We start from the raw sequence: 12,354 nt of genomic DNA on the forward strand, positions 1-12,354 counted from the left end.
AGCAGAAAAACTTCATTAAAGTGAAAAAATGACAGCTTTTCCAGAAATGACTGACTCTTTACATACAAAACATAGTCAAGAGTTAAGCAGTTTTATGGTCACTTAATTTAAAGAAAATCACAAGTATTTTCTTCATCGACACACAGAACGTACTTGACACCCTCCAAGAAATGACCCAACTTACCCATGACCAAAGGAAAAAGGGCAGAGTGGACTTGTGATTAGACAGTGGAATCATCAAACACATTTAGCTCCATCTTCTTCAAAAAATACATTAAAATAACAGTACAGGGATTTTTACAAAGACAGGGAGAGGAGACAACAGCAACAAAATGTAGAGGCTGGAAGGCTGACTACTGACTACTGAACTAGCAGCAGGGAAAGGACAGAAGCAGTTCCATGTACACTGAACATACCGAAAAGGTTTAGGTTGCAGATACCTCTGACAGTGAGAATGAAAGTGTGACTTAAAAAAAAAAAAAAAAAGAAGGATGGTAGAATATCTGCTTAGAAGCAGATGCCCAGCTCAATCCCTCCTCAACACCAAACAAAACAGTCATTCTCCTCCAGGGGTACCCAGTGGAAAAACAGTTTTATTCTCTGGAGCGGTCTCTGGATTCGGGGATCATCAAGAACAGTTAAAGACAAGGACATTACATTGAAAATAGAAGATTAAGAAAGAACAGGGCTGATATAATGAATATTAAGAACTGCAGCCTTCCTCTCTGACTCAGCTCCCACAAAACTGGCAATTAGGGGAAAAAAACACCCTCCAGGCAGATTAGGAAGAATTTTCTCTTAGGAATCTGAAAAGACCTAAAGATACTAAAGTCCGGGTCTTCCCAAGTAAACAGGACAGTCAGATAAATCTGCAATGAAATTAAAGATCTCGTGCATGTCATATCCATGTACAACGAATTATACAGTGGTAGTTAGGTGTCCAACACTCATGAAATGAGAGAAATTATTTGCAAACCAAGAATCTGATAAGAGGTTGATATCCAAAATAAATAAGGAACTCTATAACTCAACAGTCAAAAAAACCCAAATAACCAAATTTAAAAATAAGCAAAGAACTTGAATAAACATTTCTTCAAAGATGACATACAAATGGCCAACGGGTATAAGAAATGATGATCAACATCACTAATCATCTGAGAAACGCAAATAAAAACCACCAGATATCAACTCTCACACCTGGTAGAATAACTATTATCAAAAAGATAAGAAATAACAAGTGTTGGCGAAGATGGAGAGAAAAGGGAACCCTGGTACACTCTTGATGGGAATGTAAATTGGTACAGTATTACGGAAAACAGTACGAACGCTCCTCAAAAAATGAAAAATAAGAACTACGACATGATTCAGTAATCGCATTCTGGTTATATATTCAAAAGATTTGAAATCAGAATCAAGGAGATATTTGGACTTTCATGTTAACTACAGCATTATTCGTAATACCAAAATAGCCAAGATGTAAAAACAAACTAAATGTCTGTTGACAGGTGAACAGATAATGAAAACGATACACATACACACACACACACAAAATGAAATAATATTCAACATTTGAAAAAGCAAGTCTTGCAATATACAAAAACATGGATGAATCTGGAGGACATTATGCTAAGTAAAATAAGCCAGTCACAGGAGAATAAATTACTTCACAATTTTACTATATAAGGTATCTAAAATAGCCAAACTCATAGAAACAGATAGAAGAATGGTGGCAGCCGGAAGTGGGGGCGGTGAGGGATAGGGAATTGGTATTCCATGGGTATAAACTTTCAGTTATGCATGGTGAGTACGTTCTAGAGATCTACTGTACAACGTTATCCCTAAGTTAAAAATGCTATACATTTAATTTGTTGAAAGGGTAGAGCTAGTGTTAAATATTCTTACCACAAATTAAAAAAACTCAAAGAATTATGAGTAGACAGACAAGAAGCATCATTCATCTGAGCAAAGTATTTCATAAGAAACACTAAGACTAAAATAACAGAGATAAACAATTTGAAGAAAACTGAATAACTTCAAGAGATTATTATTATGTAACCTTCTGAAAGGAAGACAGAGGATATAAAACGGAAACAACCACAGAACAAAAGGAACGCTTGAAAATTAAAAAGTAATACTAATGGAAATAAAATCCCAACAGGTAGTGAAAGATAAATTTAAGAAATCTTCCCAGGAAGTACAACCAAGATAAAAAGTGGGGAAAAAGGAAGAGAAGTTTTTAAAAAATAAGGGACAAAATATTCAAAAGAATTATTCAAGAACATTCCCCCAAACAGAAGTTCACAAAAAGGACGCACTAAATTCCTTACACAATCAATGGATAAAAGTGGATCCAGACCAAGGAACATCCTTCTAGTAAGTCAGCAAAATGTCAAAAAGAAGAGATTCTAATGAGATTCCAGAAGGAAGAAATAGGTCCAAAAACAAAGATCGAGAAAGGTTTCTAGAGCAACTCTGGGTGCCATTAAGTCCACAATGAAGAAATGCCTTCAAAATCTTGAAACCAATTTCCAATCCAAATCTATATTCAACCAAACATGGGGGCAAAATAAAGATCCTGTGATAAAGAACTGACTCGGGTGGTGAGCACACGATGTGACACACAGATGATGTGTTACAGAATATACACTTGAAACCTATGCAACTTTACTAACCACTGTCACCCCAATAAACTTAAAAAAATACATCCTTCCAGAAATGAAAGGTCTCAAAATTTTCTTCCCTAAGCCTGTAAGAAATCATGGGAAGAGTGGTTCTATTAAACCAAGGAAGTAAGAGGGAAGAAGAAATGACATTCAGGAAAGAGATTCCTTTAAGAGGAAGCTAAAAAATAATCTCCAAGATAAATGGTAAAAAGAGACCCCAAGATCCCAGTTAAATAACATCTCTGCACAAAGCCTGGTGGGAGGAGCAGTTTAGAAGATTCTGTGAGAAACTTCTTTCAGATACTGAAAAACAAACCACCAATGTATTAGAAAATATTGAGATCTATGCAAATGGAAGAAGTTATAATTAAGGATAAATACAAATAAACTGTTAACAAAGAGAGGGAATCAATGCCACAGAAAGCAATATTTTGTATAGGAAAGAAAATCACAGTATACCACACGACATTTGCATATTCACTATACTGATCTCACTGGACAGTGTCAATAGGTAAGGAGAAATGAGAAAAATGTCACCTGTGTGAGACAGCAAAACTCGCCAATTCCATATTGGGAGAAAAAAAATATCAATAAATTCCTATTTAAAATGGTTAATGTGTCACAAAACTGGACAAAGTTTCCTATATGGATTGACATGGTACACATACCCAGAATACATAAAGAACTCCTACACATCAATAAGCAAAAGGAAAACAACTGACAAGAAAAATGGCTTGAAAAACTTACAATGGTTCACAAAAAATGAAATCATGTAGAAGCCAAATATGAGAGACCTCATTCATATACAATTCTGGTAGGATATGAACAATAATCAGGAAAAGTTGTGTTCTCTTCTGAAATATGAAATATGTGTGTATAATTTTCAATTCAGCAATCCCCTTCCTAGGTATACTGTAGAAAAATATACTATTTGCCTTGCATTTCCTAATAGCTGAAAACAACTCAAACATTCATCAACAGTATAAAAAAATTGGTATATTCATAAATCGATTTACAGCAATGAAAATGAACAAACTATATGTAATAACCTGGATGAACCTTACAAATAACATAGGTAGTCAAAGAGCAAGAATCAAAAGACTGAATAAAGACTCCACATACCAGGTAATCAAACTACGGTGAATGTTAAAACCAAAAAAAAATGTATTACAGTAAAAGACACATTACCCTAAATCCGCCTCAAAATACTCCCCATCGCTTCGAACACACTTACCCATCATTCTTGCCACTTTCTGAAACAGTCCTGGAAGTCCTCTTAAGTGAGTGTGTTTAGTTGCACTGTTGTGGGTGCCTCAATGTCCTGAACTGATTCAAAACGTTTACCTTTCGAGGCTCTGGGTGCCTCAGTTAGAGCGCAAGCTCTGAGCAACAGGGTTGCCAGTTTGATTCCCACATGGGCCAGTGAGCTACGCCCTCCACAACTAGATTGAAGACAAGGAGCTGCAGCTGAGCTACCAGAGAGGAGGCCGGACGGCTCAGTTGGTTAGAGCATGAACTCGCAACAACAAGGTTACCGGTTCAATTCCCACATGGGATGGAGGGTGGTGCCCCCTGCAACTAAAGATTGAAAATGGCGACTGGACTTGGAGCTGGGTGGCGCCCTCTACAACTATACTGAAGGACAACGACTTGGAACTGATGGGACCTGGAGAAACACACTATTCCCCAATATCCCCAATAAAAAAAACCAAACAAACAAAAAAACCAAACCAAACATAAAAAACATTTACCTTTCATGGTCATTTTGACTTTGGGGAAGAGCCAGAAGTCGTACGGTGCCAGATTTGGTGAATAAGGTGGGTGAGGACACACCATGTTTTTATTTGACAAAAATTGCCATATACCAGAAACGATGTGTGACATGCGGCATTGTCATAGAGTATGATTTACGGCATACTTTAAAACACACCTTCTCTCAACCGTAGCTCACACCCGACTGACTACACCGAACAAGTTGAAACTTGTCACATACTGTTACAAGGGTTCCATGTACTGCTTCCCACATTGAAGATCCCTGCCTTTCCATTGGATGGCACTCGCAGCAGCATTCACTGTATTTTGTAATCACAATGAAAAAAGCTCCCTGTCACACATCATTTCTGGTACGGTAATTTCTGTCCAATACAAACATTATGGTGCGTCCTCCTCCACTTTATTCAACGGATATAGCACCACGCAACTTCTGGCTCTTCCCCAGTCAAATGACCATGAAAGGTAAACGTTTTCAATCAATTCAGGCCATCAAGGTGAACACAACAGTCCAACTAAAGAAACTCAGGAAAGAAGACTTCCAGGACTGCTTCAGAAAGTAGCAAGAACCATGTGATAAGTGTGTTGGAAGCGAGGAAGAGTATGCTGAAGGAGATTAATGGCAATGTATCTTTTACGGCAACACATTTTTTAAAATTTAAATGTTCACCATATTTTATCATCACACCTCGTATAGTTAAAAATCAAGCAAAATTTTATTTTCTAAAGATGCATGTATCACTACATTTTCAATAACACCCAACAAAAGTGATTACCATAAAAACAAGGCAAGAAAGAAATGTGACTAAAAAGGGATACAGAAGGGGCTCCTGGGTGGTGGTTAAATAAGTACTTGCTTCAACATTGTACTGTTCATTTGTTTCATGCTCTTCTATATGACACTATAACTCACAATTAGAAATATTTAAACAGTAAAATTTTGAGGAAATATATCATTATAGCAGTGTGCCTGACCATGTTAAAAAAAAAACCACAGAAACATTTGTTTAAATATGCAGGTCAAATGAAAAGGCTAGTATCATCAAATAGAAAGTGTCATGAGACAACGCAGCTGGACTGTCCCAGCACGAGAACTAGAACTGGGGTGTAAATTCCACAGGTAAATCTAAGCACAGAAAGGAACAAAAAACACGAGGGTTGAAATCTAGGCTAGAGTACCCCTAAAGTCAGGTGGGGAGAAATGGGATGAAATAAATCCAGGACCTAAATCAGAGTTAAGAAATAACTACATTTTAATCAAATGCTTTAATACCTTAAAAATACTTAAAATTGTGTCAAACTTGGGATTGTGCTTCACAGTTTAAGACTAAACACACTTCTCTCTTCTGCCAAGTACAAGACAATTAAAAAAAAAAAAGACATGAATGATTTCAAAATTCAAAGAAAAAGACTGTATTTAAGACATACAGAACCCGAGTACGGATACAAACCACATCACTACTACACTCACTGGAATTAGGAGCTGTTCCAGAGCCAAATGCAGACTGACCAGGCTGTTGTCCAAACACGGGAGGGTGACTACTGCTTGACACTGTCCCAAAAGTAGGTGGTGCGGGCTGAGAACCAGTAGAAAATAATGCTCCAGAAGATGATAGCGATCCAAAGCCTGGGGGATTTGGCTGGCTGGCACCTTGACTTTGTCCAAACGTTGGAGTCTGGTTCACACCAAATGATGGACTGGCAGATGGTGCTGAAGGTCCAGTGCCAAATACAAAGGAGGATCCTAGAAAACAAAAGAAACACTTAAATCACCATGACAGCGAAAGGGAGATAATCCTCAAGAAATCTCCATAAATTCAAAATCAAATTATAAGCTTCTTTTCAGACTCTTACCTTGTGGAACAAATGCCACCAAACTTTGAATGATGATTCTAAGAATTATAGGAATACAACTGTGTCTACCTCTGTTAAGTAAAACTACACAGAATCCATAGGAAAAAAAAAAAAACCTTCTATTAACAAGACTCCTGACTTCCGCAGTCAAAATTTTTCAGCGAAGGCAATATATCTAAGAAAATAGCTGACCTCTTACAGAAATTTAACACGTAGCAGGAATCAGGTAATGCTGTAATCATGAATATACTGCATAATGAGACCCAATGTCTAATAAAATAAACTCCAGTGTCTGGTTACTTACAACTTACATTTCAAAAAGAACTCTTGGAAAAACGAAAGGTTAACACTTGCTGAGGTTAGAAAAACTGCTTCCAACAGTTACTTATATTAAACTTGAACAAAAATGTACATTGTACCACATGGCAATTAACTCCAACATCATGGGTATGGATGACTTAAGGCATCCATGCTGCTTTGTGATAACTTGCTGCATTATTTCTAAGAGTTGATATAATTAAAGGGAATCCAAGCACAACATGCATGTGTATGTTTTTTCTTTTGTAAAAGTACCTGCTGCGCTAGATGTGGTTGTAGCTCCAAAGTTGAAACCAGACGTTGGTGTATTATTACTACTGGCTCCAGGACCAAAGACAAATGGGGTAACAGTAGTACCCGTGCTGGATGTGGTTGCTGGTTTGCTCTCTTCAGAGAACAGCAAAGACTGAGACGTACTGGATCCGGCAGAGTTACCAAAGGCCGAACTGCTCACAGTGCTGGCCTGTCCGTACACAGAGGGAGCCACAGCTGCCCTGGAGGAGGACGTGGAACTGCCAAATAGGCTGCCAGTAGCTGAAGTGGCTGGTGGACCTGAATTAGAGGAACTGCTGTTCAAGAAACTAAAAACGGGCTTTGCAGAACCTTGATCTGGATGACAGAAATTAAGAAACAACAAAAATGTTTAAGAAGAAGTAATCAGAGAAAGCATTTTTTTTTACCCTACAATTGAAGAATTCATTAGAAAACAGAATTGTTTTTCATACAGATTCATCAAATGGGCATCTGTTCTATTAAATGTGGGTGTAATCATACACATCCATCTCTTCGTTTATTGTTTAAGGATTCTCTGTTCTACAAAGGAAAACCATTGGCTTTCGGATTAATAAAAATAAACATATGCCATAAGTGCAAACCTAACTGGATACTGTGTTTGGATAACAAGTTCACATAGTGGGAGATAGCTGCACTTTAGTCAACCTGATTTTGCAATTTCTGCTGGCAGACTCATGAGTTCAACTGGTCCAAATGAGAGCCAATTTTCTCTGCAGCATTCAGTGACAGCTGCATCCTCTGCTCTCTAATTTATAACTCTACCTTCAGGACATACTAAATTTCTAAATATAAGTGCATGTGTTTCCTCTACAGTTATTGTTACTAGACTGTTTTAATTATTGTAGCTTTATAGTATGGTTTGCTACTTACTAAGGCAAATCGGTCTGTGTGCCTGCCCTTTCCCCAGGATTTCCTGTACATTTTCCCTTCCATATGAATTTTAGAAATAGCTCTACTTGCCAAGCTCAATAAAAATCCTAAAAACTGAAATTATATTAGGGATGGGGCTGGAAGGCAGAGGAACGTTCTCACTCAGGAACAAGTGTTAAATATGTCTTTTATGTTAGCATGTAACAGGCTCTATAGTTATTACAAAATACCAATGAAAAATGATAGAAAATACAAATGGGAATTGTTGCCTAACTCTACTGCCAATTTGCAGGAAAGCTACTGATTGTTATATGATGATCCTGTAACCATCTGCCTACTTGAAGACTTTTTAAAAAGCTCTTCCATGTCTGAGTTCCAGTACTGTGTAGAGACAGGGCTGGTCACATTACGGGTGGGTCACATGGCATGACTGACAGAAAACAGAGCACGCTGGCTCACTCTCAAGTCACTATATGGGAGGTGAAGAGCATCTGTTACAATGGAAACAGCATAGAGAGACCGTGATTAAATTTATCAAGTTACTACCTCACTTTCATTCCTTTCCAAATTATATAGTTTTCATTTTCTTTCAAGTAAAGTTTAATAGATTAAAACCTACTCATACCTATTTGCTGAATTCGTACTATTCTTTCTTCAGGTTTATTTTTCATTTCTTTGTTTATACTTTATTATTTAACAGTGATCATGAGTGTTCAACTTTTGATTCTTCGCTTGTCTGACAACATCTGTATTTTGCCCTTATGATGGATGAAATTTGGCTAGTGATAGAAGTCTAGATTGAAGGCCATTTTCACTTTGAGGGCACTGCTCTACTGTTTTTAGCATTTGAAGAGACAAACAAAAAGTTGATGCTAACTAAAAGTCGGATGCTAATCTAATCACTGGTCATGTGTGCCCAAAAGTTCTTCCTTCTCTGAAAGCCTTCCGATTTTGGCTTTGGTGCCCTAAAATTTCAGTGATCTTTAGCAATGACTGCACCACTTCTATGTTTAAGACCAATGTCTTTCTGTATCTCTAGGAAATGTTCTGCTGTCCCTTTGTGACATTTCCTCCAAGTGCTCTCACCTTCTAAACACTCAGCCCACTGCGACGTGTGCATCTAGCTTAGATCAACCTCTGTACTTTTGCACTGTGTTCTGCAAAAGTCCTGTTCACTAATCTGATCACCAGCTATGTTTTGGTTTTTTTTGCTACATGGTCCATAGGCTACTTTTGTTTCAGCAACCAGGTTTTTAACTTTCAAATGTGCTATTTCATTTTTTCTTCTGGATTTTAGTTTTCATAACCACCTCTAGTTCTCAGGGATTAATTATATTTGTTGTCTAAGTTCCTTAAATGTCTGATGACTACTGTTTATCTCTACTTGTGAATGAAGACCTGTACATAAAGATTCATTAGTTAGCAAATATTTCATGAACTTAATAAAGACTCCTATTTTCCCAAATGATATACGCCAATTCTAATAATAAAACCCTGAACAAAAGGGACTAGGACACAGACAAACGCCCAATATTATGAACTGTCCATTAGCGCTGTATTTCTCAAAATGAGATCTGGAGATAACTTCCTCAAAATCATGGGGATTTGGAGCAGTTAAAACTGACAATAATTCCAGATAATCCCAGGCTCCTCCTAGAAAGTTCTGTTACTGGTCTCTCGCAATTATATTCAGTGTAAACCAATCCTTGATTTGCAGCATTTGTCGAGATAGCAAAGATGCCTTGTAGAAAAATGTTTAATACTTACCAGCTGTAGTAGTGGTTTGAGATCCAAAAGCGAAAATGGCCTGTGTCGGTTGTTCAGATTCCTTCTCAGATGGTTTTGCCACATTGAAACTAAAGGTCGACTTTGAAGAACTCTCATCTTTGGTTTGCTCTGAATTCCCAAAGGAAAACACTGGTTGACTCTTTGGTTCTTCATTATCAGCCTTCTTCCCAAACACTAGAGAAGTAGAAGTGACAGGCTCTGGCTGTTTCTCTTCTGTCCTTCCCAAAACAAAGAATGAAGCCGATGGCACAGGGGCAGGGTCCACATTGCCAAAAGGGAACCGTCCTTTGGTGGTAGGCATTTCTTCTTTTTTTGCTTCTGACGTCTTACATGTGAAAGGAGCCACCGATGCACCCTTGGTTTCTGTGGTTCCAAAGCTGAAGCTGCCCTTGTCCTCTGAGGTCACCTCGGAGCAGGTAGCAGCAGGGGTGGGATTAATAACTCCCGTACCAAAGCTAAAGCCTACAGATGAAGCTTTGGGTCCTTCCTCCTTCTTTTCTTGCTGCCCAAGATTAGACACGCCAAACTGAAATGGAGCTAAAGGAGATGGATGGCTTAAAGCAGAAGAAAGTCCAAACTTAAAATTATTATCATTCTTACTGTCCTTTTTAACTTCTTCAGGTTTAGAATCAGATGAAACTCCAAATTTAAAATCTCCTGCTGGTTTAGAAAACTTAAAGCCTTCACTCACGGGGTTTAAAGACCCAGAATCTGATGACACATCTATTTTCAAGCCTTCCTGACCTCCAAATTGAACATTTCCAAAACTTGTTAAAGTCTGCGAAGGCGCAGATGAGGACGACGAGATACCAAATTTGAATGATGGGGCTGCAGGGTTCAAGGTTGAGGATGTGCCAAAACCTTCAAAAATACGAAAGACACTGAATTAATGTTATCTTCTCAAACAAAATGTTAAACCTTACAAACCAAAGAGGCAGAGGAATAACTTTGAAAAGGCCTACTTTCAGGAATATTAGCAATGGTAGGAAACAAACTAAATTGCCCAATACTCAGCATGAGAACTATATCCCAATCCTCACAATTGTACAAACACACCACTATTCATCTGTGAGACTGGCAGTGGTCACACAAGTATGATAAAACTTTGTGGACGATGAGACTAGGCATCACAGACACTTTATACATAACAGGTGGGTGTGTAAAATTAGCACAAAATGACAGAAGGCATTTTGTCAATATATATAAAAAATTACAAACATATATATCCTCTGAGCAATTCTACCACTGAATCTTTTCTTTTCGAGATAAACTAGGCCGGTCAGGTGGCTCAGGTGGTTGGAGCACAGCACTCCTAACAACGAGGTCGCCGGTTCGATTCCCACATGGGCCAGCGAGCTGTACCCTCTATAGCTAAGACTGTGAACAATGGCTCTCCCTGGAGCTGGGCTCCCATGAGCAGCTGGAGGTTGGCGTGAGCTGCCGTGGGCTACTGTGTGCCACCATGAGAGGCCGGCAGCTGGCAAGAACGGCCATGAGCTGCTGTGAGCGGCCAATCAACGACAGGAAACCGACTGCCTCAGCTGGGGGGAGCGCAAGGCTCATAATACCAGCATGGGCCAGGGAGCTGTGTCCTACACAACTAGACTGAGAAACAGCTGCTTGAACCGGAAGAGGGCGGGGGGTGGGGTGGGGAGATAAACTGGGAGACATGGAAAATACACAATCCAGGCAGCCATAAGTGAAGAGTGAAGAATATTTGCCCAAGATAATCCACGATAAATTCAAGGGACAGAAAGACAACAAGGTACACATCCTTCACTCACAAGGTAGAGGGAAATAACAATACACAGAGTAAGAGTATGTTTGCTCATGATGTCCACAGAGAAACTTTGAGTTGTAAGAAAAATCACCACAGCTATTAACTTTTTTTGACACGGGACGAAGGAAAATGACCCAATGGGGACAAGAGATTAGACTTTGCACTGTGAATCTTTTCATAATTTGATTTTTAAGTCTTGTGAATGTGTTATTTACCCAAGCATTGTTTTTAAAAAAATCTATTTTAGTGTCAAAGAAACAAAGAAGTACAGGAGTGGAAGGAATGCTTAAAAAGATAAAGAATACTATACTGATAAGACAAAAGTCTTGGTTTCATGCTTTTCTGTAGCTCACTGAATAGAAATAAAGCACCAGACTGAGTGCCTCAAAACAGGAATTATTAAAGGGTCCACGATATTCATCCTTAGCTCTGCTAACCTGTGTGGAAATAAACACAAATAACAGCCAAGCTTTCCAAGCCCTCACCTTCAGAAATCCCTCTTTAATGATTACACAACCCTACTTTCTTACCCTAAGAAACTTAATTGAAAAATGCCATTGAATTCTCAGGAGCTAATGACTATCCACCTGGTCTCTAAAATACCTTAGATGATATTACACAGAAAGGTACAAATACAGGTGCCAAAGACACCTCTGCCTCAAAGGCACACATTTAAAGGTATGGCAATTACTGTGCTATAGGTACAGAATATGGGAACGGGACCATGAGAAAGAACTACAACGGACCAAGAAGCAGTGATCTTCTGAAAGACTTTCTCAAAATTTTGACTGGAGTGTGTCTCATATGAAATATGAAATAACTCATACAGGAGTAAGAACACGTAAATATTCTTGTCTCCAGATACTTTAGAATAAACTATTTTGAGAGGTTCTTAATTTATGTTTATATAACAAAATAGTAAGAAAATTATTATTCTGGGACATACTCTGGGAAATGAAAGCCCAAGTCTAAATTACTCTTAATAAGGTTCTAGGGGTATAAATTCCAGTCAAACAA

At 38.3% G+C, this 12,354-nt stretch overlaps 1 protein-coding gene across 2 annotated transcripts in view; it reads right to left on the reverse strand.

The window, feature by feature from the left end:
• Positions 1-12,354, reverse strand: part of NUP153 (nucleoporin 153) — a 75,411-nt gene that overhangs the window by 1,637 nt on the left and 61,420 nt on the right. For both annotated transcript variants that reach the window (XM_081057436.1, XM_081057437.1), the window contains 3 exons: positions 9,537-10,418; positions 6,861-7,214; positions 5,905-6,177 (listed from right to left, as the gene is read on the reverse strand). In XM_081057436.1, the coding sequence (XP_080913562.1) occupies positions 5,905-6,177; positions 6,861-7,214; positions 9,537-10,418 (1,509 nt within the window). The remainder of the gene's footprint in view (positions 1-5,904; positions 6,178-6,860; positions 7,215-9,536; positions 10,419-12,354) is intronic.

This window comes from Rhinolophus hipposideros (genome assembly GCF_964194185.1).
Source record: "Rhinolophus hipposideros genome assembly, chromosome: 8".
In the NCBI taxonomy this organism is placed as follows: Eukaryota; Metazoa; Chordata; class Mammalia; order Chiroptera; family Rhinolophidae; genus Rhinolophus; species Rhinolophus hipposideros.